Source organism: Equus asinus, chromosome 3 (genome assembly GCF_041296235.1).
Source record: "Equus asinus isolate D_3611 breed Donkey chromosome 3, EquAss-T2T_v2, whole genome shotgun sequence".
NCBI classification, from domain to species: Eukaryota; Metazoa; Chordata; class Mammalia; order Perissodactyla; family Equidae; genus Equus; species Equus asinus.
Genome location: NC_091792.1, coordinates 89,350,267 through 89,378,030, shown reverse-complemented (window position 1 = coordinate 89,378,030; position 27,764 = coordinate 89,350,267). Strand labels below are relative to the sequence as shown.

The following is a 27,764-nucleotide window of genomic DNA, read 5'->3' as shown; positions in this document are numbered from 1 at the left end:
TACTTTATAAACTTTAATTTTTAAAAACTTTTGACTCTTTTTTAATAACAGCTTAAAACACAAACACATTGTACAGCTGAACAAAAATATTTTCTTTCTTTGTATCCTTATTCTGTAAGCATTTTTTCTATTTTTAAATTAATTTCTTTCTTTTACTTTTTAAACTTTTTTGTTAAAAACTAATACACCAACATGTACATTAGCATGGGCCTACACAGGGTCAAGACTGTCAATATCACTGCCTTCCGTCTCCACATCTTGTCTCACTGGAAGGTCTTCAGGGGCAATAACATGCATGGAGCTCTTATCTCCTGTGATTACATTGCCTTCTTCTGGAATACCTCCTGCAGGACCTCAAGGTTTGTTTACACCAGCATCCCCAGAAATATGTGAGTAATGTGTTGCAAAACAAAGTTATGTCGGCTCCGATGTCACTAGGTGATAGGAATTTTTCAGCTCCATTCTAATCTTATGGGACCACCGTTGTATGTGTTGTTCATAGTTGACTGAAATATCATTATGTGGTGTATGACTGTATTTTATTTAGGTGGAGTAGGGACTGGAGGCCATCAACTCTTCGTGGGGGCAAAATTTACTACAGAAAATATTTAAGCTTTATCCTTATCATGCAGGATCTTAATACATTTCTTTACTCTCTCTCCCTCTCTAGTCTTTTCCCATCAATATAACAGATATAAAGACACCATATTTACTCATTAACAAAACCAGGTGCAAAAACTATCTCATCTCTTCCTCAAATCAACTGCGGTTAGCAGAAGTTTATTAACAATGGGGTAAATTTTGCCTTCTCATTAATTATTCAGGCTATTCCAGAGTTTATACCCCAAAAAGGGATCACATTTGATTTTCTCACCCAAATGGGAGGAACACTAGAATCCCTTCTTGAATCTCTGCCATTGATTCCTGCTCTCATGCAGCGTCAATTGTTGATGCCCAGGTACATACAGTCCGACAGGTCTGTGATGTTGCCTTGTTGATTTGGCTCATCATACAGGCTTGCTTCATCCCTGCAAGATGGTGATACTCAACTTCTGGGCTCATCTCAGACAAAGGTTTCTCAGACTTTTTTCTTCTAATATAGCAACTCTTGGTGCTAACCTACTTCAATGCCTACACTGTCATCTCCCTGGCATCACGTGGTTCCTGGAGCGCTGATTTTGACTGGCTCATAAGTCTACCACATCAAAGAACTTTGCCTCTTCTCTTGAATTGACCCATATCTAAAAGTCAAGCAGAATAATGTTATCATTTTAGTCCTCAAAACATAAAGAATCCACGGATAGCTGTTTTCTCCCAAGTTTGTTCATAACAAGAGCAATCTGGATTCATAGTTTAGGGACATTCTATCTTCAGTAACTCTCAGATGATTCTCTTGTCATCACTCTCACTAAAGAAGAGAAAAAGAAAATCCACAAATATAATCTCTAGTAGGATTTCCCACAGTATTAACTGCTTCTTATGTTGGAACTTGTTTTTGTATACACACTGATTTATGCAAACATGGCAAGGGTATCTTGAAAACCAAAATCCCAGGACTAACCAATGATTTCATTAGGCCTAGTTTAGTACGCTGTTAGACTTTACTGAGATATCAGATAACATTCATATGTATACTATGAAAAATATGCTATTTTTGAAATGAAAAACTAGCTATGACATGAATAGTTACATTCAAATAAAATAAAAAATCATGAAGTTTTGTGTTCCAAACAAAAGAAAATGAGTAGCAAAATACTATAGTGTTATTCAATAGGAATTGTGATACAATGTGCGTCTATACCTATTTTGCTGGTTTCTGGCTAGCCATGTGGACACAGTGCAACATCTCAAAGTCTCAGTTGCTTCATCTGCAAATTTGGTATAATAGTAAGACGTAATCCCTAAGGTGACATTTAGGATTAAATGAGATAAGGCCCATCATGCCCTTAGCAGCTTAGTACATAGCTCTCAATAAATAATAAGGGTTGTTGCTATTATAATTACTCTTGTTTAATTAACATACATATTTGGAGATGAAAATAAAGAGATCCTTGAATGGTAATTATCAAACTTTTTTACTTGATTTAGGTGCTTTCTGAAGTCTTGCTGGTGCATTAGAAAAAAAAAAGATTTATTTGGAATTTATGTTTTACTCTTGAGCAGCTGCTATTTACTTTCACTTCTTTTCACATTTCTGACTCTTCCTTGTTTTTCCCAAAGTGAAGGAGCAGGCCCATATAGCTCTAATCTTGTATGTAGAGATCAGAATTGAATGGAACTACATTTCCCTTATTCTTTTTCCAAGCAAGTTTAAGCCTAAAACCTAAAATTAGAAAGGAAATAACTCCTACTTACATATAACAAAGTTTAGCTGTATTTCACACAAGTTAACTTATTTCATCTTTTCAGCATCTCTACCACAGTGGCAAGGAAATTTTATTAGCCCATTTTACATTTTCAGAATTGGTCCCAATAACGTTAAATGATTTCCCTAAGGCCTTATGTCTGGGAAATGGCAGGATGGTAACTTGATCATGAAACCCAGCGATGTTTTCTTTCTACTGCATTATCTCCCTATTACCTTTCAAAACACAACTTAATCTTCTGAAAAAATACATTTTACTTATCTTGTCTTTCACTTTGCTTCTTTTAGCTAGGCAAAGCCATGGTTAAACTATGCCATTGTCTTGAGCAAATAGGAATTGCTTCTAGAGAAATGAATTGTTTGAAGATATAGGGGACAATTAATTTTCGTGTATAATACTCAGTTATTCATCTTTTGTAACAACAGTCTCTCAGTGATTGAAAGATGTTTGCCAAGAGAAGTAACAAGACAGTATCTAAGTCATTCCTTCTTGTATTGTGAGTCTCAAGAATGTTTGGTAATTTTCTGGAAATGACTCACATCACTCAGAGGCAGTGTACTCAGTGCTATGGTTTATTACAGTGAAAGGATGCACAAGAAGATGAGCAAGGGAAAAGGCACGTTGGGCAGAGTCTGGAGGAATCCACGCACAGGATTTGGAAGGTGCTCACTTTAAGGGGAGTGCCACATGGAATGTGCTCCTTCCTTCAGCAACTAAATGCAGGAATACATATGCTGTGTTTCTGCCCAGGAAATCCTACTGTAGACTCAGTATACGGTCTTTGTTGGGAACTGGTCATACAGGCACTCTCTGCCTATGTGACCAGCCACAATCACAGAAATTCCAGACTCCCAGAAGGAAAGCAGATGTTCACCATAAATCAGGCTGATACAACGAATTCAGCGCCCCAGGCAAACAAAACAGCCTTATCAGTGCAGGGAACTTCAAAAGTCAAGTTCCCAGGCACCAACCAAGGGCCAGCCCTGCAAGCAGGTTTTTCTAAAAAGCAATGTTAGGCCTTCTGTGTTAACTCTCTCCTGTACACTTTACAGTGTCAATATGTGGGGGACAGTGAAACACAGCAGAATTTTGAATCAGAATATACAATTATCATATGAGAAAAACACCAAATAATGGCAGTATTCTGCTATCAGTGGGAGAATCCTAATAGTGTAAGCCTGGGTTTTCAAAATTTTCTTCAGAATATCACTTTCATTGTAGAGACAGCACAGTGGTTAAATATAACTCAGGAACACACATTTATTAAGATCTGCCTGCCTGTTCTATGCAGAACACTCTAAAAGAAAAAAGGTATAGTGATTTTGTAAGGTCGAGATGCACATGGATTTTAACATACAGAAGAGACCATGGTAAATGCTCTATTCTGTCTTCAAAGGATTAAAGAAGTGTAAGGAAAGGGAGTATGAATATCCTTTAAGAAGATTTAAGAAAGCTCCAGGAAGTCGTAATATTTGAGCTTTATCATCCTTAAAGATTTCTATGCCAAAGATAGTATAGTGACATTCTTATTGTCTCATTACGTATACAATAAAGAACAATAAAGAAAATTTAGCAAGACCTGATCTGATTGTTCTGGTATGTTTAAACAAATCCCTTGAGGAATTTTTATTACATTTATTAATAAAGATTTCAACTTCATTGGACTTTGATTATTATCTGATACATATATATGTGTAGAAATTATAAATAATTTTTTACCCAATCATACTTAAAATTTTATATTCATCTTTTTCAAACTAATATTTGAATATGGCTTTCTGCATTAATGCTGAGTTAAAAATGTTAGGAAAATACTGAGATTCAATATGTAGTAATTTATTCTGAATACCAGGTGCTAAAGGTACTTATATCTATAAAAATGAAATTATATAAAGTATGTAATTACTGTATTAAACATTACTTATACACTTTAAATAAAAGTATCTTTTAATTTTATACCAAATTTTTAGTATTTTATGTTTGTCCATCAAGTATTTTTTGTTTCTCTTCAATTGGGACAAGATGTGCTTGGAAAGATATTAAAACTAATTCAGAAGTAAGATGTAAGGAGACCACTTTACCGAGGACATTATTCATTTCAACGATTTTCAAAAATATCAAAGAGCCACCAAAATGGGTCACATTCTACAAACGATAGATTGGGGTTTAGAAACAAATGTTGCATACTTTCCTCCTTAAAAACCATGTCATTCTGAGGAAGAACTAATTATCTTAAGGCTCTGAGTCAACTGTTGCCAAATGGTCTCACAGTTAGCGACAGAAGAGAAATGAAGCACAGAGCAGCAAACCTTGGGGATTCACCTGGCCTCCTTTGCAGCCAAGATTGTCCCTATGGTGTCAGACAACAATTAAAGAACCTGAAAATGAAGGTGACTCAGAAAAGGGCAAACTGAAAAGTATAACTCTCTCAACCAGGTCATTCACATCACACTAAAAGAATAACCAGAACATAGTGATAGAATAAAAGAGGAAAGGAATATCTTAGAAAGCAGAGGTGAACAGACAACTGTCCTTTGGATGCGTGGGAAAGCAGAACAAGTACTGGCATCAGGTATACCATGACCGTCACTAACTACCTGAGTAGTCTTGAGAGGTCATATTCCCAATCTGTAGGCCTCAGTTTCCTCACAAATGAGAAAAAAGAAGGGCTAAATGATTTCTTAGGCTGTTTTTTTTTTTTTTTTTTTTTTTTATTTTTTTTAAAGATTTTATTTTTTTCCTTTTTCTCCCCAAAGCCCCCCCGGTACATAGTTGTGTATTCTTCGTTGTGGGTTCTTCTAGCTGTGGCATGTGGGACGCCGCCTCAGCGTGGTCTGATGAGCAGTGCCATGTCCGCGCCCAGGATTCGAACTAACGAAACACTGGGCCGCCTGCAGCGGAGCGCGCGAACTTAACCACTCGGCCACGGGGCCAGCCCCTCTTAGGCTGTTTTTTAATGCTTACATTCTATAAATCTTTATGGAAAATTACATATTTGTAAAATATTTTAATGTAAGTGCCATAAGAAACAGACCTTGTTGGTCTTGGCCCAGTCCATAGAATAGGGCCTAACATATGGTAGGCACTCAAAGCAATATTTTCTGAATGAAAGAATGAGCCAGAAAATAAAAGCAAGGGGTTGGTGGGTTGGTTAAATGACTGTCAGAGGAAGGGTGACATATGCTAACATAAACATCACTGTGTTAAGACTGTCTCTCCTTTAAGGTGAACTGCACCTGTGATGATGGTGGTGCAGGGTGGGTAAGAATGAAGTCCCTAGGGAATTTTCAGAGTTTCTCACAGGTTTTCAGGCTCCTGGTTGGAAAAGCTACAAAGTGGTTTCAAGTCCTTAACACTAAAGAATACTATTTCTCACCAATTCTCTGTCATATAAAGAACCCTGGACCTTCAAGCTGTGGTCAGATTTCTATTTCATGAGAAACAGTGCCTTGGGTCAGCTTGGTGGTGCAGGGGTTAAGTTCACATGTTCTGCTTTGGTGGCCCGGGGTTTGCCAGTTGGGATCCCAGGTGTGGACATGGCACTGCTTGTCAAGCCATGCTGTGGCAGCGTCCCACATATAAAGTAGAGGAAGATGGGCATGGATGTTAGCTCAGGGCCAGTCTTCTTCAGCAAAAAGAGGAGGATTGGTGGCAGATGTTAGCTCAGAGCTAATCTTCCTCAAAAAAAAAGAAAAAAAGGGAACAGTGTCTAATGTTTCTATGGCTACACTTTTAAGTTGGATAAATCAGAGAACAGAATCATTAGAGTTACATAGTATTTAGTTTCAAAATATATCTTTTCAACTGGTACATCCTGGCTAACCCTTGCCAAATGTAGCCATAGAATTTGTTTAATTAGCTCCTTCTTACTGTTACAAATCACTATTCTAATTTGAATCAAAATCTGATGATTGCAAATTATCTATTTAAAGCATCACCTGACTTTTGAAAGATGTTATTACCAGATTGGGAGGATGAAAATATACCCAAAATAGTTGTAATATTCGCTTCTTAATGTTCATAGATTTCCAAGAGGGATCCCATTTCCACAAATTCATGATTCAAAAGCAGGTAATTAGAGTAGAAACTATAGGGAAATGGAAATTCTCATTTTATTTTCAGGTAGATCTTTGGGTTTGAGAGGACATTAAATTACGTTATGGAACATTGCTCTGTCAGATGAAAGTTTAAGCCGCGGTGCATTTTCTGACTTGCAGTCTGAGACTACACATTTATTTTTCTGTTCTGTTTTGCTGTTCCTAAAAATTAATAATCACAGAAATAAACACATTTTAATAAAGTAAGATCTCCAGCAGTGGATTTTGACACCACTGATTTATTTGTTTAATATTGAGTCTTCAACAGAGTTACTCAGACAATATAGAGCTGTACATTATGAATACTATATTTAAAAGTGAAAACTTTAAATGGATATGCTGAAAGCTATGCCACTTTACAAGATAATAATTATTAAAAATATAAAGTATTTACAGCAAAGTTTAAATAATGCACTCATACTGGCACTTTGTCACATGTTTACTGTTTTGGAGAGGTCTTACGATAGTTGAGGGAGATTTTTAAAGAAAAGCTCTGAGACATTAGATTAATGGAAGCAAGGGCCGCAACTATTAACACAAGTCTTGAGTTGAAACTGATTAGAAAGCAAAGCTCAAATATTAAAATTGAGATGTTTAAAAATTTGCTTTTCTAATATAAAGGAAAATCTCAGTATTTTAGCGCTAAAAGAGACATTCAAGAGTATCTAGTCCACTTTTCTAATTTTCCTGAAAAAGAAATGTGATCTCAGAGGTTTCAATGATTTGTCCAAGGTCACTGAGAGAAAAGAATCACTTTAATCAATTCATTTTTCTCCTGAATGAAATTGAATTGCAAATATTAGAGTCTCTATGTTGATACTATGTTTATAAAAAGGAGTAAATAAATATCTGTTTTATAAGAATTGTACAAGCTTATTCATTCAGTTTACTCAGTAAATATTTGTTTAGCACCTGCGAAGTGCCAGACTCTGTGTTAAGTCCTGGGGATATAAAGTTTTACAACACAGACATACTGCTTACTGTCATGGACTTTACATTCTGGTGAGAGGAAATAGCTGAGACACAAAATAATAAGTAAATAAATTAAACATATAAATAAATAAGAAAGAAAAATATTTTTTTTGAGTAAGATTATCCCTGAGCCAATTGCTGCCAATCCTCCTCTTTTTGCTGAGGAAGACTGGCACTGAGCTAACATCTATGCCCATCTTCCTCTACTTTATATGTGGGACGTCTCCCACAGCATGGCGTGCCAAGCAGTGCCATGTCCGCACCCGGGATCCGAACAGGCGAACCCTGGGCCACCAAAGTGGAACATGTGCACTTAACTGCTGCATCTCCGGGCCGGCCCCAGTAAAATATTTTTCAGTGGTAAGTCTCAAGCAGGAAATTAAAATTAAATGATGTTACAGTAAATGACCTGATATCTATTTTAGACTCAGTGTTCATGGATAGTCTCTAACACAGTAAATTTAAACTGGAATTTGAATGGCAAGGAGGTAATCCTAGTGAAGATTGTTGGGGAGAGATCATTACAAGAAGGCAACAGCTGGTACAAAATCTCTAAAGTAGGAAAGATTCAGATTTCAAGAAAACGTTGAGAGCAAATTTCAAATTTATGACCATAAATTTAAACACAACACTCTGTTTTTCTGTTTTCACACGTAGTTAGCTATTAGGTACAGTTATACCTTATGTCAGTGATATCCAGAGCTTAGGCTTTGCTAGGGAAGAACAGCGGAAGAAAGGATCCAGAAAGTCAAAAGGGTTTTGCCTCAGCCTAATGATAATCATGGACCTTGGACTTTAAGCTCAAAAAGGGAACTGAGAGGGAAACTGAGGGAGAAAGTGGTAGGCTGCAGTGACTGAAGGTCTCCATGAGTTTGAAGAATTTTTTGGATGAAAAGTTTAGATTAACAGTGAGAAGCTCCCAAAAGCATTTGAGCACTTTTGTCAATTGTTATAGATAGCAACTGTCAATGTCATCTGGAAGGCATTATTAGCAATATAAATTCAAAGAAAGCCTTTGGAAAGGTAATGAGATGTCTTTGAAATTGTATCAGTTATGTGCTTTAGGCGCTTCTTGTGGAAAGGTGGCACTTAAAGTGGAAAACCTGTATTCAGACTATTTAATTACATATCTTTTGGCAGATTCTTTTAACTATATGAACTAATGGCTCTCATTATAAGAATGATGGTCCTTTTAATCCCCCAGGTCCAGTATATTCAGAAGTCCCTTGAACTTCATCAGTTAAAATGCCTGAAGTTACTCAAATCTCTTTGTGTACAAGTATGGGTGTACAAATGTGTTAATATTTACCAGATTTAAGGGGAGGGGAGTTCTTCTAGATGGTTCCCTCTTACAAGAAATGACAAGCTTACAGGACATGACGTAGCTAAAAAGAGTGAAAGGCAGAGAAGACTGAGAAAAAACATCCATTAAAAAGATGGCAACTTCAGAATATGTAAGGTATAAACACCATTGTCCCTGAAATCTTAACCTCTTCTAAAAGGCCAAGGTGGAGAAAGCTGTTTTTTATGATTTATATCAGTGCTGAAGAAATAGCCTTCTATGCCTACTGGAAAATAAAAGCATGATGGATTTTTTTGGTCTGAAATTATTTTATCAGCTAAAATAATTATTTTCCCCCATCTGATCAAAACATGCACGCAAATGTTTGTGTACCTATAAACCTTGGGAATTAGGTGTCTTAGGGTATGCTTTCTAGAGCATTTGTTTGCTTAGTTAAAAAAACATGACAAAAGACAACCTATTTCACATAAAATGTATACAAGCTACAGTACTCAAATTAATGTAAAGATTTGAAAGGCAAGTAATCAACAAGAGAAACATTCCATACATTTTGTTGCTTTTGAAAGCCAAATAAAAAATGCACGTAGATGTCCCCTTACTAATTAACTCCTAATTGCTTGCTTGACTTTTTAAGTGCCTAAAAATATGCCCATGTAAAAATTTTGGTAACACAAAGATCAAAGGAAACAGTTAAATTATCTCCACATAGATCTCACTTTGGTAGAAGTCAGTTGCACTTGTCATTGCTCTCTGCACTCAAAATCTGGTATTAGAAGGAAAAAAAGTTAAATGCATTATCTGGTCATATAAATGGGAGCAGGAATCCAATGCACTGTTTTTCAGTGAAACAACAGAAAGTCAGGTTATATGGGCACACACTCACATATAAGTATATTAACACAAAATAATAAAGTCATAATCACTAGATTATAAGCTCCTTGAGGATAAGAATTATTATCTGTTCTATTCATGGCTGTTTCACCAGAGCCTGGAAGAGAGTCTGCCATATGATTGATGCTCATGCACATGTAACCCACATGGTCATTATGAAATACATAAATAGTTAAGGCCCTTAAGCTGTTGCAACCCTCAATGTTTAATAGTGGTAAGCATCAACTATAATAGAACCTGTGTTTTTGTACAATGATGGTTTCTTTTTGACATTTTTGCTCTTTCCAAAGAGTAAACTTCTTTTTCCAAAAGCAAGAAGCATATAAATTCCTCCTACCACTTCAGTGAAGCAGGGAACACAGAGGTTGTGTACAGAGACGGTTGGCCAGAGAACCTGCAGACATAGCAAAAAGAGGGCATGATGGAGAGGTGCACCTACCAAGTAGAATGAGACAGCCATTCTGGGTACTAAGTAAATAGCAGTAGGCATTTTTCAGAGTCCCTTTAGCGAGAGATTTTAGATGGTGAGATTTCTACAAACAATAGTGACCTTGATAAATGAAAATATATCTTAATGCAGACTACCACAAGAAGTGGACAGAATATGGACCAGTCAAGCAGATGGAAGAAAAGTTAAATATAAGCGTTTTCTAGCGTCTTTTGGATTTTCATCAAGAGATACTACTTAAGAAGGAATTGGCAGTGTCAGTTCAGTATCATAAACTCAGTGAATGTCATTTAGAATTGATTGTGTATAATCGTACATAACTTTATCATTTTACAAACTGGTATTGTTCTCAATTTATGATATAGATTCATTCTTTCTGAACTAAACCTTTTAAAGTTTTTTACTTATGGCAAAACTGAATAATTACTCTATGTATTGAGATAGATTTCTGTAATCTATGCTATTTAATTGAATTGTTTGTATTTCTAACTTTCATATGTTAGTTTAGTTTTCATCCTGAAATAATAATTTTCATCTTGGGCAAAAGGGGACATTGTTCAGTTGAGAATTGTGCCCTAAGGGATATTCTGAAATAAAAAATTCTTTCTTATAAGGTCTGTGTCACTGATTCTTGCTTAGGCATTTAATAAAAAAACACGATGGCACACTGTCTTTGGTGTTGTCAAATGATATAGCATGATAAGAAAATGCTGCAACTCTTAAAATTATAAATGAAATTTTAGATTTTTGTTGATTTAACATTGATAGGAATAAATGAATTTACTTTACCTGATAGGTCACTAAAGCCAGCACCACTTGTACAATTTTTAAATTTAAATATATATATTACAGATTGGGTAGAACTCTTTAGATATATGGATGAATAGAAAAGTAATTATTCCATTAATTCAACAAACATTTAAATACTTATTTAACACTCACCATGTTCCAGGCACTGTTTGGACAATCGGGATAATTTAGAAAACATAACAACAAATATCCCTGTCTGTTGCACGTAAATACTAATGTGGAAAGATAGATAATAGACAATACTAATAAATTTATACAATGTGTTTAAAGATGTTAAGTGTCCCTGGAGGTGAGGGAAGCAGTAGACCATATCAAGTAGGGTGATAAAAGTAGACCTCACTGAGAAGATAAGATGTAAGCCAAGACTTGAGAAGCTGTGGGAGTTGGTCATGCAGATATTTAGGTGAAGAAAGTTCCAGCTCATGGGATGAGCTCCTAGTCCAAAAGCCTATGGTAGAAAAATGCCTGACATATCCAAAGACTATCAAGAGAGCCATATTCTGTCATGGAGTGATACGAATGAGGTTTAGAAAGAGATGGAGTGAGAAGTTATAGATAGATAAATAGATAGCGTGATAGATAACCATATTCCAGCTTTTAATCCTCTCTTGTGAACTACTTTAGTACATTCTCTTTTTTAATCTTCCATGGTAAGAATTGAAAAGACAGCTTACTAGAAAGATTAATGATTCAACTAGCTTAGCATAACAAAGGATTAATTTTTCAAATATTTCATGATGCCACATTCCTTACATTAGATGCTAAGGCTCTTTAAATTCACAGTTGGGCTGATATTTACCACCATGAGAGAACTTTAAACCAATACACCTTTCATTGACAATATTTAAGGTTACTTGTTTCTGAAACTGTGTATTTAACTTCATGATTAAGAATTAGATTAAGTAATCTAATCAAGATTAATCTTAATTAAGATTAAGCTAATTAAGAATTAGTTTAATAGAGGTTAATCCTGTGGCCTGATAATAGGTCGGAAATAATACTGCATAAAGTTGTAGTAGAAGTTCTATGTCGTTGATTAGTTTCATATCTGAAATGGAAAGACAGCGTCATCACAAATGACCACCCAGCTGTGAACATCAGAAACGCTGGAAATATTCCAGTTTTAGGGTGAGCTTCATTGCATCTAAGCTCATAAAATATGAGGACCGAAGTCCCTGGAGCAGAAGGAATTTAACTCATGCAGTATACCAAGATGAGAACAGCTAGAAAACTGGAGGGGTGGAAGTGCTATACTTGTTTAATATTTTAGTTAGCCTAGAGCAATGATAATCACAGACAGACTCTATCAAATGTTATTTGTGCCCTCATAGTTACATTAATTTTCTTTTAATCTTTGTCTGCCCCAGGAAATATTTCAATTGAAGTTCACATTTCTTTCCAAGAAATCAAGAACTCTGAAATCCAATCTCATTTATTTTAACTTTTTTTTCCCAGTTATTTTCAAATCTTAAATGAATTCAAAACCAAGAATTTATTATCTTGCATTTACTTCTTCAATATGTAGAAATGACGTGGCTTAGGTGAACTTTTATATGATTCTGGAATTAGGCTTACTCATCTAATGGGTTACTCAATCATTCATTTATTAAACACATGTTTATCTAATTCATATTAGATGTTCATCTCAATACACATAAAACATAAAGTAATAGTTACTTTTGGAGGTAGTATGTGTAGTGGTTAGAAAAGGAGCTCTGTAATCTGAGACTTTGGGTTCAATACTCAGCACAACCTCCTAGCTGTGTCTCCTTTGGCAGGTTAATTAACTTCTCTTTGCCTCAATTACCCTATGACAAAAATGGGAATTAATAATGGCACCTGCAACGTAGTGTAATTGTGAGGAATAAAAGTTAAGTCATGTAAAGTGCTTAGCATAGTGCCTGTCATCTAGTAAGAATTCAACAAATGCGTACTATTTTTGTTATGTACATATGTGTAAATTTAAAACTATCTTGTGTTGTAGGTGCAATATTACTTAGGAAATATGGGATGGTTTTCCATTTCTAAAACGTCAGAAGTTTAGCAATGAAGAATGGCCGTGTCCCTGAAAATAATGACTTATCTTGGTTTTTGAAAAGGGAAATGAGCAATTCAAAGCTTCCAGTGAATGAATTACAGATATTATGGAGCAGAGTTTCAAAGATGACTAGAAAGACTAACTTTGAAAGATAAAAGGAAAGATGAGTTTGATAAATTTTAACATTTGGCTGTTTTTTTGTCTTTGGATAGATTTTAGCCAAAATCCTGATGAACTCTAAAATTTTCAAACAGGTACACTACAAATCTCTTTGTGACTTATAATTTCGACAGTAAAAGAAAAAAATGTTTTTCCAATATAATGGCTAAAACAGCGAAAAAAGAATCACAAAAAATATTTAAACAATGTTCATAAACTTTCAAAGAAGACTGGAAATTACATGTAAGAGTGAATTCTTACAGTTTTTAAGCAGACTCAGCAGACTTGGGGAAGTTTCTGAATTTCTAAGTCTACTCTGTAAACCTATCACTGGTCACACATCTCAATACTGTCACTTACAAAATGAATCCTAAATAAGGCTAAGGTTAGAAATCCAAATATACCACCAAAGATTTTTTTATCAACAATGTCTTGATGCTGAATTTAAGGTCTATGCAGCAAGCTGATAGATGAAAAAGTAGATATCCAAATTAAGAAAACCAGAATTTAGGAACTGAATAAGGTTGATAATAGGGGTATCAAGCTAGGTTCAAACTCGTTGGAATTTCTTAACTTCTTGAGTAGTTTCATCAGTTTCACTGAGAAGCCGTATAAGACAGAAAGATGCACAGCAAGAACCTGAAAGAAAACCAATCTGCCTGTCTTAAAATTAAAACATAGTACAGATATTAGATTTTAAAACTTTACAGAGATCATCCAACTCTCGATATTCTCCCATGCCTACATCATTTTCTTTCTTAATAGATAAAACAAAACCCAGAGTTGATCATTGTCCTCATTCTAAGAGGATGTGCTTTTCTCCCCAAAATGCCCCAGTTTAAGAAGAAATGTAGTGGTAAGAAGCAGGGAAGCCAGAAGTATTTTATAAACATTCTTGTCATTCTTCGGGCCACAGACATAGCTGCAAGATGAAACTAACGATAGCAAGAACTAAGTTGGCACATCTTATTTTGCCTAAAGAAATCAGTTCAAAAACAGATAGAACATAATAACAAAGAGATCATTTTAATTTCAGCTCAACGTGGGAAGAACTTTGTTTGTAACATGTAATAATATTATTGTAAAAATTGACTTTATTCAGGTAAAACAGTTGGATCAGTGCCTGACACAGAAAGAATGCCCTCCAAATATTATTTTTATAACTGTATTAATAATTAGTCCTTCATTTGGATAATACCAACAAGAGCAGCAAATATTAAGCTACTAATAAAAACCAGTACATATTGGGGTTAATCATGTACTGGGCACTGAGCCGTGTTTTATGTGGATTCTCTCATTTATTCTTAAAAATTATCTCAATTTTACAGCTGTGGAACCTTGGACATAAAGTGGCTAAGGAATGCACCAGAAGTTGTACAGCTTTTAAGACAATGATTTGTAATAGAACTTCGAAATTAATTTGGTAAAAGAAAGATAGTTCTAGATTTGGGAGAAACTGGCTCGAGTTTGAGGCCCAAATTTGCCACTTAAAAGTTAAGTCCTCTGCAGCAAGCCCCCATATTTGTCAAACGAAGAGGTTGGACTACAAATATTTAAAGTTCTTTCTAGCTCTTTCTTACACCTCCATAGCTGAGGCTAACTAGAAAAAATGACACAGTTATTTGAGGTCTTTTAAAAATTAATTTTTGTTTTATCCAGTTACATCATAACTACTTTCCACACTTAAGAAAAATTATGACATATGAAATCTCCACAGTGATGGAAATAAAATACTTATTCCATCCATTCATTCTATAGTTTTCCATATTGGGAAAATAAATCATTCAAATCTAAGGGTATTGGACACTATATTTCTGATTTTTTGTTTATAGAGAAGCAGGGGAAATCTTTACGACGTGGCAGCCATTTTGTAAAGGTTTATAGTCATCATGAAGGAGAAGACCCACCTGCGTGTATACTTTACACAGAGATGACCTCACACCCCAGGATAGTTACTGGGGATGTTCACCCAGATGTCTCGATGCTGTTCTGAAAGAGAAATTTTAGTAGGAGATTCTATTTTTCTCAGCTAATCAGTTTTTCCCCTTAATGCGTTCCTAAACTATCTTAATTTAGCACACTGCAGAACACTTTCTTTGGGGTAATTTTACCTACTACAACTGATAACATTTTGGTTTGGTCTCACATGCTTCCCTTTGATCAACACAAAGCGTTTATGCTTTCTTATGAGAAAATACATATAGTTAGAGAAATACATTTCCCTCAACTATATCTATCTCCCAGGGTATTTTTTAAATATGATTTTCTCAAGACATGCCAGACAAATGTTTTATCTGTACTGTTTGAGAATAATGAAGGGGATCTTTATATCAATTAAAATTTTGTAAATCTTGTGTTAATTTTGAGTCAATCAGCATACATACATATTTATATATATGTAAGTAATTTCACGATACTTGTCAACTTCAAGTCTTACTGAGAGATTGACTAGAACTAAAACATATTCATTTCTTTCTAAATTATTTCAATAACATTTTGCTGGAGATTATACAAAACCTAAAATATCAAGTATTTTTTAATTTAAAAAAGTAAAAATTTTATGGTATATGTATGTTAAGTGAACGCAAAGAAGGAGTTGGGGTTCCTTGAGATTAATATTTCTTTTGGATATATTCCTTGTCTTAAAAGTCATTGCTTGGTTAATCTGGGTGATATTATGGTCTGATCTTTCAAAGCATATTGACCAAGTTACTGTCAGTAAGAGTCAGCACAAGTCAAGACTGCGGTAGTTTTCCTAGCAGAAGCTGGAGGTAATAGTTGGTACTTCTCAGCAGCTTTCCCCACTCAAACCACCTGATCTTCCAACTTGAAGGCTCAGTCTTTCTCTAGTACTCAAACTAATTTCTGCCATCAGTTAGGGCTCCACATCTCTCAGGTCATACCTCAAGAATTCTTAGTGAATCTCTAGGTCTATACCTTAATATACCCTAGATCATTTGACTTCTCCATTGAGAAACATTCTCGCCTAAGGTTCTATTAATATATGGAGAATCTTCTTAGATAATTATTCTTCCCATAGGGCTCCCAAATTCTTGCCATCAGATTTTCTGACTCAGTTCTTCAACCTCAACATTGGTGTTTAATAATTCAGTAAATAAATTATGATCAAGCTGGTTTGTTTGTTTGTTTGTTTGTTTGTTTTGCTGAGGAAGATTCACCCTGAGCTAACATCTGTGCCAATCTTCCTCTACTTTGTATGTGGTTCACTGCCATAACATGGCCACTGATGAGGGGTGTAAGTCTACACCCGAGAACTGAACCAGGGCCACTGAAGTTGAGCACACTGAACTTAACCCCTAGGCCATGGGGCTGGCCCCTTATGACCAAGCTTTTTACATAGTTTACACAGTAATCATGTCTACCCTGGCAAGGTTACTCTCCAGCCCCTATTCCATCTGAGCAGATGTGCTTTGTCTTTAAGTCCTGACGCCCAGGTCCTCTTTTCTTTTTATTTTTATGTGGTTTTTTTTTGTTGTTGTTGATGATGAAGATTGGCCCTGAGCTAACATATGTTGCCAATCTTCCTCTTTTTTTTGTTCCTCCCCAAAGCCCCAGCACATAGTTGTATATCCTAGTTGTATGCCCCTCTTGTTCTTCTAAGTGGGACACCACCCCAGCATGGCTTGATGAGTGGTATGTAGGTCCATGCCCAGGATCTGAATCAGCGAACCCTGGGCTTCCAGCGAACCCTGGGCTGCTGAAGCAGAACACGTGAACTTAACTACTATGCTACTGGGCTGGCCCCACCCAGTTCCTCTTGATCACTGTGTTGTCTTGAAGAATCATCATGATTCATATATATGTTCCATGTTATAACAAATTTTTGTTCATAAGTATATAACACATTAAACATTTTGACTAGTGAAAACTTAAAGGAACTTGACTAAGGATGAATAGATGAACTTGGCACATAGGTTCTTAAACTATTGGTTTGAGTTTTGCTTTCGTACTTACTAGCACTAGTACTCAGATCACGTAATTTACATTTTGTACGTTTCAATTTGTTCCTTTGAAAAAATAAGCTTAAAATACTTCCCTTGACTTCTGCTTCTATTTATGAAGAGTAATGGCTATAAAACTTGTCTTCCTGATGTAATATTTTAAAAACTGGGTAAAACATAAACAGTCATGCACCACATAATGACATTTTGGTCAATGATGGACCACATATACAATAGTGGTCCCATAAGATGATAACATAGCTGAAAAATTCCTATCATCTAGTGATTTCATAGCCTTCATAATATCATAGCATAATGTATTACGCATGTGTGTAGTCATACATGTATAAATAAACCTACTGCACTGCCAGTCATATAAAAGTATAACACATATGGGGCTGACCATGTGGCCGAGTGGTTGAAGTTCCACATGCTCTGCTTTGGCAGCCCAGATTTGTGGGTTCAGATCCTGGGCACGTACCTGCTCTACTCACTGGCCTTTCGCATCCCACATGCGAAAAATGGAGGAAGATTGGCACGATGTTAGCTCATGGCTAATCTTCCTCATCAAAAAACAAAAAAAAGTATAGCACATACAATTCTGTACAGTACAGAATACTTGGTAATGATAATAAACATGATGTTAGTAGTTTATGTATTTACTGTTATACATTTTATCATTATTTTAGAGTGTACTCTTTCTAGTTACAAAAAATAAGTTTACCGTGAAACAGTACACCATAGTGTGCCAGCAGCAGCAGCCTCTAACGTCTTGTGTTTACCACATTTCTTGATTGCGTCATTTTCTCTTGTACTTGATTTAGTCTCATGTTGTTTTGTTCATCATGGCCCCTAAGTGCACAAAATCCACTGCTAATGTTGCCTGTAAGAGACTACATTGAATAATTGACCTGGGAAACAAAATTAAAAGTGATTAAGGACTACAAAGGTGAAAAATCAGTGACGGTTATTGCTCACCAGTCAGGCATGTCCCATTCCACCATAGCTACGATCTTGAAAAACAAGAACACAGTGACAGATGCTATTAAAGGATCTGCTTCATTGAAGGAAATGAGACTAATAAAATTTTGAGAAGGGTCTATATCAGACACAGAGGAACTGCTAGTGATCCTGATTGAAGACCAGACACAGAAGCGTATCCCTCTCAGCCCCATGACGATCACAGCCAAAGCAAAAAATGTGTTTGCCATATTGGAAAACAAAGACTGGACTGGACTATGATGTTAAATTTTCTGTTAGCTCTGAGTAATTCAAACAATTCAAGAATTGTTATTCATTACATAATATGAAAGTGAGTGATGAGTCTATGAATGCTGTGACGGCAGCTGAAGAATTTTTGGAAATTCTAGATAAGCCGATTGTGGAAAAAAATTACTTGCCAGAGCAAAGATTCAATATAGACGAAACCTCGCTATTCTGGAAACAGATGCCTCAAAAGAGTTTCATCTATAAGGAGGCCAAATCAATGCCAGGTTTCAAGGCTTTTAAGGAAAGACTAATAGTCTTGCTTGGGGGCAATGTTGCAGGCTAAAAATTGAAACCCTTTGTGAGCTGGCACAGTGAGAACCCCAGGGCCTTCAAGCATATCAATAAGGACACACTGCCAGTGTACTACCAGAGCAATAAGAAGTCATGGATGACCCAGATCCTCTTCCAAGATGACTTCCTGAATTGCTATGCCAGTGAAATAGAGAAATATTGTTTGGAGAATAACATACCTTTCAAGATTTTGCTTATGGTTTATAATGCTCCCAGACATCTTCCTTTTATTGGTGATCTTCATCCCAATATCAAAGCAATGTTTCCCCCTCTAAACGCCACCTCTCTGATCCAACCAATGGATCAAGGAGTTATAGCAACCTTTTAGGCATAAAACCTGGGGAAGACCTTTACCCAGGCTATTGCTGCAATTGAGGAAGCCACTGATGCAATTCTGGAAGGATTACAACATCCGTGACTGCATTAAGGACCTTGCTCGGGCTTGGGGTGATGTCATCCAGGAGTATATGAATGGCATCTGGAAGAAGACACTCAAGAGGTTCATCCATGACTTCAAAGGACGTGCCAAGGATAAGGAGGTTGCAAGAATCAACAAGGCTGTGGTTGAGACGGCAGACAACTTAAACCTGAGTGTGGATGAGGATGACATTGAGGAGCTCTTAGATGTGGTTCCTGAGGAATTAACTAATGAGGAATTGTTGGATCTGGAACAGGAACAAATAGCTAAAGAGGCAAGAGAAAAAGAAACTGCAGGAGAAGAAAAAAAAAGTAGAACCCCAAGAAAATTCACATAAAATGTTTAGCAGAAGCTTTTGCAGAACTCAACAAGGTTCTTGAAAAGTTTGAAAACATAGACCCCAACACCAAAAGGTCTTCATTAATAAAGAGGGATGTTCAGGGTGCATTATCTGCTTACAACAAATGTATGAAAGAAAAACAAACCAAGCAAACCATCACAGACGTATTTCTGAAAAGAGTGACATCTTCTCAGGAAGAGCATCAGGCAGGTCCTTCAGGAGGTGCTCCAGAAGAAGGCATTGTTATCATAGGAGATGACAGCTCCATGTGTGTTATTGCCCCTGAAGACCTTCCAGTGGGACAAGACGTGGAGGTGGAAGATGTTGATGCTGATGATTGTCTCCCTATATAGGCCTAGGCTAGTGAGTGTGTTTGTGTCTTAGTTTTTAACAAAAGTTTAAAAAGTAAAGCAAAAAATTTAAAATTTAAAATAAAAAAGCTTATAGAATAAGGAAGGAAATGTAGATAATAATATTAGAAATATAGATAATAGAGAAAGGAAATACTTTTGTACAGCTGTACATTGCGTTTGTGTTATCATAAAGAAGTGAAAAAGTTAAAAAGATTAAAAGGTTATAAAGAAAAGAAGTTACAATAAGCTAAGGTTAATTTATTATTGAAGAAAAATTTTTTTATGAGTTTAGTGTAGCTTAAGTGTACAGCATGGATAAAGCCTACAGTAGTGTCCAGCAATGTCCTAGGCTTTCACATTCTCTCACCACACACTCACTGACTCACCCAGAGCAACCTCCAGTCCTGCAAGTTCCATTCACAGTAATCGTCTGATACAGGTGTACCATTTTTATCTTTTATACCATATTTTTACTGTAACTTTTCTATGTTTAGATACACAAATACTTACCATTGTGTTACAGTTGCCTACAGTATTCAGAACAGTAACATGCTGTACAGGTATGTATCCTGGAAGCAATGGCTATAACATGTGGGTTGGTGTAAGCACACTTGATAATGTTCACACAATGACAGAATTGCCTGATGTTGCATTTCTCAGAAGGTATCTCGCTGTTAAGTGACAAACGACAGTAACGCAATTCTCACACGTGAAAAAACAGACAGGGAAGTACTGTAATACCTGAGTGAAGGGAAGGAAATAAAGAGAGGCTTGCACACCTGGATTTCTGCCTGGAGGCAATTTTTGGACCAGGAGCATGGAGGGACAGACCAAACAGAATTTCTGGGTCTTTAAATTTTATAGTTTAGGAGACAAAGATTTGAGTTTAGAGAGAACAAAGCAGCTAGAATTTGCAAGGCAGATTACCAGAAAGTAGGGAACTACACGGAGAAAGAGCCCTAGTAATCTGCATAGGTATTCCCTTGAGAATTTTGACTGAATAGCAATTTTACGTGTGTAGAGTGAAATTGCACAAGGCCAGGCAAAGAACAACTACTGGGAAAAAAATAATTTCTGGAGAACTTTAAGTAGAAGAATTCTCAGAGCTTTCACAAGTCTGGGTATTTTTTAAAATTCCCATCATTCAGGTGAACTTCATTGAGTACATGAGGTATTCAGGAGAGAGCACAAAGGGTCAAGCTTTAGTAATAAGGATAAATAACTCTGAAGACTACATGAGACCCATCCTAAAATTTTTTTAAAAGCAAACTTCAGAAGGATTAGTGTGACTCACGAGTAAGTTAGCCATCTGCCAGAACTAATGCTAACTACTAAGGGAATATACAAAATGAAAACCACAATATCTGGCAACCAATATAAAAAATTATTGGACATGAGACGAAATAGGAAAATGTGACTCACAACCAGGAGAAAAAATTCAGTCAATAGAGACAGACAAGAAATTCAAAACATTATTATAAATATGTCAAGGAGTTAAAATTATGAATATAATGAGAGAAAAAATTCAAATTGAACTTATAGAGATAAAAACTAAGATATCTGAAATAAAATATTCACTGAATGGAATTAATGGCAGATTAGACACTGAAAAAGAAAAAAATCAATGAATTTGAAATGTAGCAATAGAAAATATACAAAATGAGGCACCAAGAGAAGACAAAGACTTCAAAAAAGTAAACACTATCAATGGCATATGGAACAATAACAAGTCATTGAACATTTAATTTGTGCCTCAGAATTAGATGGTAGGAGAAACAGGGAACAGCAAAATTGTTTTAAGAAATAATGCCAATTTCCCCCCCAAATTTTATGAAAGCAATAGTTACCTCAAAAGGTTGTCTTGAGGGGCTGACCCAGTGGTACAGCAGTTAAGTGTGCACAGTCCACTTCGGCAGCCCAGGGTTCGCCGGTTCGGATCCCGGGTGCGGACATGGCACCGCTTGGCAAAAAGCCATGCTATGGTAAGCGTCCCACAAATAAAGTAGAGGAAGATGGGCACGGATGTTAGCTCAGGGCCAGTCTTCCTCAGCAAAAAGAGGAGGATTGGAGCAGATGTTCGCTCAGGGCTAATCTTCCTCAAAAAAAAAGTGTTGTCTTGAGTACAAAATGAAAAAATGTGTGTAAAAACATTTTGACTTGTGCTTAGTCAATATAAATATTCTCATTATTTATTGTTTGTAAGTGTTTTCTATATATATTGCATTCTTCAAATAAAAGGCACAAAATAAGGGTATTTTGTTCAAATTTATCTTATATTTAGGCATGTTATATATGTGTAATAATGATAAGGAGGAATTAGAATAAGAAGAGGAGGAAGAAGAAAGAGAAGAAGAAGAAGATAATAATTACTCTTTGGGGATATGCTGTTCCTGGCCCTTTGCTAAGTGCTGTACACATATTTAATTTTCATAACAACCATATGAGATAGTTACTGTATTTATTGTTATTTTTCAAGTACAAAAACTGAAGTTGAGAGATATTATATAATTTGTTAGTGAGCACACAGAAGAAGTTGGCCAACCAGAAACTTAAATTCATATCAGTCTAAATTCAAAAGCACATCGTTATACTGTTTCCCATAACTTCTAAAAGTTATGAGCATGAATGCCACTTCAGAGTTCATTTTTAGCTTACACTGCCAGGTTAATAAATGTTTTGTGTTATATCTTTTTTCTTATGAAATTTAGGCTCTTCAAAATGTATTCTGTAAATGTAGGTAATATTTTCTACACTCAGAAATCAGGTTACCATTTATTTACAAGAATAACTGGTTTGCTAGGTTGATCCTACAGCCTTAGTTTCTAGAGTTAACAGAGTAAAAGTCTGTTTCTTAAAATAAAAAGGCCTTAATTAAGATTTGTGTGCGTGTGTGTTTTTCTAAACAATTCAAGAAATGAGTTTTATATATGAAGAGATAAAATGTTAAAAACCCCCTGAAAAGCTTGTAAACATAAATGCTGTCACCAAATGAAAAAAAAAATTATGCTATAAATTACTTTTATTATAACTGAATACTTAATAAATAAATTATTACACTTCCACTGTTCTGCTTAAAACAACAAAACAGTAGCAATCTTTCTTAAATTCCAAAATATATGCTAGAAATACAATATTTAAGTCTAGCATATCTTTCTTGCAGGTCAATTTTCTTACTAAATGTGTCATTGACACTGTAGAATATACAGTTGAGGCTATGTACTGTTCAGATTTTCACCAAAAATAGAGAAATACTTTGACTTAAACCAAAATTCTTATTGATAATGTGAAAATTTGTTAAATTTGTGTTTTCTAAAGCTGTGTCAAATGACTTAGAGGCATGTGAAAAACTTTTGTGATAAAGAAAAATCCCAGTTTTTATTTGCATGTTTTCCAATTTTCCCCTGATAGCGTTTCTACAAAAAGGGAAAAGGAAATGTAGGTATAGACTAAATTATGAGAATATGTGAGTCCTTATTTATGTCTATTTTTGGTGTTTTAAATTTCACCACCAGTTTTCAACAACTGCTATTAAAGTAAGCATTTGCTTAAAGAACAAGTCCCAAGTTCTCTGCTTGAAAGACTGCACAATTTGGTCAGTTTTTCGGCCTTATTTTCCCGCACTCCTTTCTGCTCGACTCACAATATATATGCCAGCTAAACCACCCAGGATTTCTAGACCTCTTAAAGTAGTGTTCTCAAACTGTAACATGCATCTTAATCACCTAGAAATTGTGTTAAAATGTATTTTCTTCCTCAGCGGGTCCTGAGTGGAGTCTGAGAGTCAGAATTTTCTTTAGAACCAATAGCATTTTTTTAAATTGAGGTGTAATTGACTTATAACATTATATTAGTTTTAGGTATACAACATAATGATTTGATATTATTGTATATATCATGAAATAACCACCACAATAAATCTGGTTAACATTCAAAACCATGCATAGTTACAAAAAATATATTTTTCTTGTGATGAGGACTTTTAAGACTTACTCTCTTAGCAACTTTCAAATATGCAATACAGTGATATTAACTATAGTTGCCATGCTGTACTTTGCATCACCATGGAGAGTCTGCATTTCTAATGAGTTTCCAGGTGATATCATACTATCTATCAGGCACTGCACTTTTGAGTAGCCAGGTTTTAGAGAACTGCATGCTGTTCTCTTTCTGCGTTCCCTCCTCGGCTTCTGACCGTTCAATGAAATCCTCCTCTGTGGGCTGTGTGAATGCCCATTCCTGGCTGACTGAGCCTCTCTCATCTTAAGCTCAGAAAAAATTTTATGTACTTGACATCATTCTCCTAGGGTTTTATTTTCACTTTTGTGTGTCTAGTCAACGATATCCTAAACTTTGAGGACTATTTATTATTTATTTTGATATCCTCAATATCTAGCATGATGCCTAGCCTGTAGTAAGGATATAATAAGTATGTATTGTAAAATAACTAAAGAAAGTGATCGAGAGGGGGAGGGAAAGAGAAGAGAAGGTAAGAAAAAGGAAGGAATGTAAAAAGGAAGAATTAGTTACTGTGAGATCACGTTTTATTGCAATTTTCAGGCTGTCCCTCAATATGCAAAGCTACTCCAGCAGGAAAATAACAGAAATTGAAGTTTTCATTGTGTTCAGAGGGGAAAAAATTCTTCCATTATTTTTCTTTCTAATAGCAGTATTTCCAGTGAAGATAGAACGATAGATAGACTCTTTGATTCTCTTTCTCTATCACAGGCACATGTTGCAATACGCTTCCTAAGAAAAAGATGAACCCTTCTTCCATTTAATTAAGCATATAGTTTATTGGAGACTTAAAGTGGATCCTTTCCCCTTTTAGTGTCAAAAGCAGTTACGATCGTAGAAGAGAGAGAAAGTCCTCTGTCAGGAGATCGAATCCTGATTATTTCCTAGATGATCACCAGTGCTGCAAAGGATGCTGCTGCTTTTTATTAGTCTTAGTGCTGTTTGGGTCCCACGATGTGCCAGGTACAGTGCAGTAGCGTAGGAGCTGACTATCACAGCATGTCCTGGATGCACTACTTCAATTTTAAACAGCACATTTTAGATTGTGGTTTCACCAAAGCACAGGCAATCATTGCTATAACAAATGCTTTACATTTTATTTTTACTTGTAGTCTTAGGATTTAGCAACAAATGCGTTGGTACCACTTTTGAGGACTTACTCAGATATAGTTATTGGCATTCGTAATGGATACTTACCTATATTCAGATCTTCTTTGTTAAATGCAGTATTTTCTTTTACTTCAAAATTTTTACACTAGTACTAACTATTAGTTACTTTTTTGCCAACAATAATATATTTTGTTTGTTTCTTTCAGAGTTTGAACTTGAAAAGACTGGAGGCAGTACAAGGAGGGAGAGAGGTAAGAAAGTCCAAGAGGGAGGGAGAGGGCAAAAGCAAAGATGGTGACAGTGTTGTGGTGGTGTGGTTGGTGATGGTGACTCGAGGATGACGTGATGATGATGATAATGATGATAATGATGATAATGATAATGATGGGGATGTGTTGAGAGGAATTTTGTGTACATTTATATTCCATTCACTAGGGCCAAAGTGCATATTAGAGATGTTTATATAAACTTATCATTTGTGCTTATTCCTCTGAAGCTGAAGAAAATACTGTTTCTCTGGTCAGGCAAGCGATGTTTCTGTTAAAATGGATTTTTACAGCAGCAGGCCCTCTAGATGGGACAGAAAAGTCTTCCCAAACAAACATCACAATGCAATATTTTAAATGATTTACTGAGAAATTAGCAAAATTCTAACAAAGCAAACATTTTATGACATTTGGGATTCTTCACTCTCCTGTCCAAGGCTGTTGATGCTACCAGGCTGGTACGCGTTATTAGATATCATGAAGTTGCTCTGGTAAGAACAGCAATTTTAAAACTTTCTTTAATTATTGTCTATCACAAATGCTTTAAAAGAGGGTAAACTTTTAATGGTATCAGACATAATACCATATCATATACATAATACCATTATGTATATTATTTTCTGATTCTGACTGAATGTGCAGACTTAACCTCAATTAAAATTCTTTCCATGCTAAATGTATAAATGCTGTATTTTACTCTGTGATTTAAGTTGTTGGGGGTGGGAGGAGGGTAGAATATTTAATTCAGTAAATCAATATTTTCTTGTTGCTCAAAGATAATTTTACTTTTTAGTGATATTTATATAACACTTTTTTGTCAAAAGTGAAGATATTTTGTCTTACAAAATGAGAAAATCAATCTTACTTCCCTCTCCATCTGTGGCTTCTCTTTCTGTAAAAACTTCTGTATTAAATACATGGTGTTTGCCCCTTCTTTCCTTACTGTTTTAATTTCCACTTGTGTGTTTTCAGTATTTGGCATTTTAATTCCTAGTAAGCTTGTCGTTTAGGGCCTCTTTCCTGTTTATTTAGTATTTTCCATCCAGAAGAATTTATTCCTTTGAGGGACACATAATAGTTGGCAGAAGAGCTGGAGAAGATAAGCTATAGATAAAGCTTTAGATATTTTTCGTGCTGTAGGAGAGCAAGATAATAAGGACATGGTCATCAGGAAAGACAGAGTGGGGAAAAAAATGTGTACTGCATAAGGAAGACCTTGGCGCCATTTACAGTTTTGTAAGGGTGACTACTTCCACTCAGACATGACCAAAATGGATCTACTTAGCGAAAGAATTTAACTTGCCATCTCCTCTGAGAGAGTTCACCCCCAGGCAGTATTGCCACAGTGCGTCTCTGCTGGTTCAGTGCCTTGAAGGACATACTGTTTGGAGTGAGCAAGCTTCTCACTGCTCTATCCTAGTCCAACAGCAACTGTGTGTCCAAAGACAGGAAACTTAAATCCACATACCTATGTAATGGCATTGGTAAATGGTAGCAAAATTCTTTATTTGTTTTATTAAGATTTTATAGTTTTTCGTGTTATTTTTAAAACCCTAATGATTTGGTTTTATTGAAAAGAGTTGCTGTTAAATTTTATTGCTTATTTTTAAATTTCCTCTGATTTTATTTTTATTAGACATGCACTTATGCGTAAAGAACATGTCAATAACATGTTTTAAATTAAAAAAAAAATTCTTGAAACCATCTTATTGTTTGTGTGAAGGTCAAGTTTTAATGGCCTACAATTTAATATTTCCATCTGCGTAGAGGGGGACAACCTTGATTTGGACTTTCTCCCTGAGGTTAGTGGAATAACTGTGAAGAAGGTAAGAGTATCAAATTAATGATAGCCTCAGTAATGTCTTCTGCCCTTGACACCCCCATTCTAGGAATAAAAAGTAAAAGTCAGCTATTAAAATTCAAAACAACCACTTCCCTTCCTCTCTGGGCAACACTAGGGTACTTGGGTGTACTTCTAGTCAACCTACACTCACCTCAGTTTTCCCCATTATTGTACAGTCTAATATATTCTACGGTCAGCAGGGTTGGGGAAGTATCAGACAGTCAAGGTGAAATATGTTGTGAACTCTCCTGTCAAGTCTCGGTAGTAGGTGATCTGGAAACAGAGTGCAATTACTATGTTTAGAGCCTTCTGATCACTCTTGCTCGTGAAGTGTGACATGTATCTTTCTGTTTCCTATTTGCTGTCTCCCATTATATGTGTGCATTACAAAGATATAGAATATACTTTTGATTATGTTAAATTGAAATGTGTGGATTTAGAAAACTCTTACTCAAAACATTCTCTTAGAATTTCTCATCTTAATGCTGTTGTGATTGATGAAGATTTAATGACAATGATTACTTCCTAAGATGAATTAATTTGTCTTAGTTCAGATGAAAGATATTCCCAATAGGTGTTGATGGATATAATACTAACGACCTGTCACCAAATATTTATAAGAAGGTTTAAGAAGTGTCATTTAAAATGTTCTATTTCCTTACTGGAGATAAGGACAACAGTTAGAGTATGCATAGAAAATTGAAGCAGGTAGTAATATTCTATTTAGCTAAGTGGTAAATACTGTTAAAAAGCTAATTGCTAGACAAGAAGCCCAGATTTGAACACTACATGTTGTATAAAAATATAAATTAAG

The 27,764-nt window shown here is 35.6% G+C and overlaps 1 protein-coding gene across 3 annotated transcripts in view; it reads left to right on the top strand.

Moving 5' to 3' along the window:
• CCSER1 (coiled-coil serine rich protein 1) overlaps positions 1-27,764 on the top strand; it is a 1,220,070-nt gene that overhangs the window by 774,060 nt on the left and 418,246 nt on the right. For all 3 annotated transcript variants that reach the window (XM_070505367.1, XM_070505366.1, XM_070505369.1), the window contains one exon: positions 25,048-25,092. In XM_070505367.1, coding sequence (XP_070361468.1) covers positions 25,048-25,092 — 45 coding nt within the window. The remainder of the gene's footprint in view (positions 1-25,047; positions 25,093-27,764) is intronic.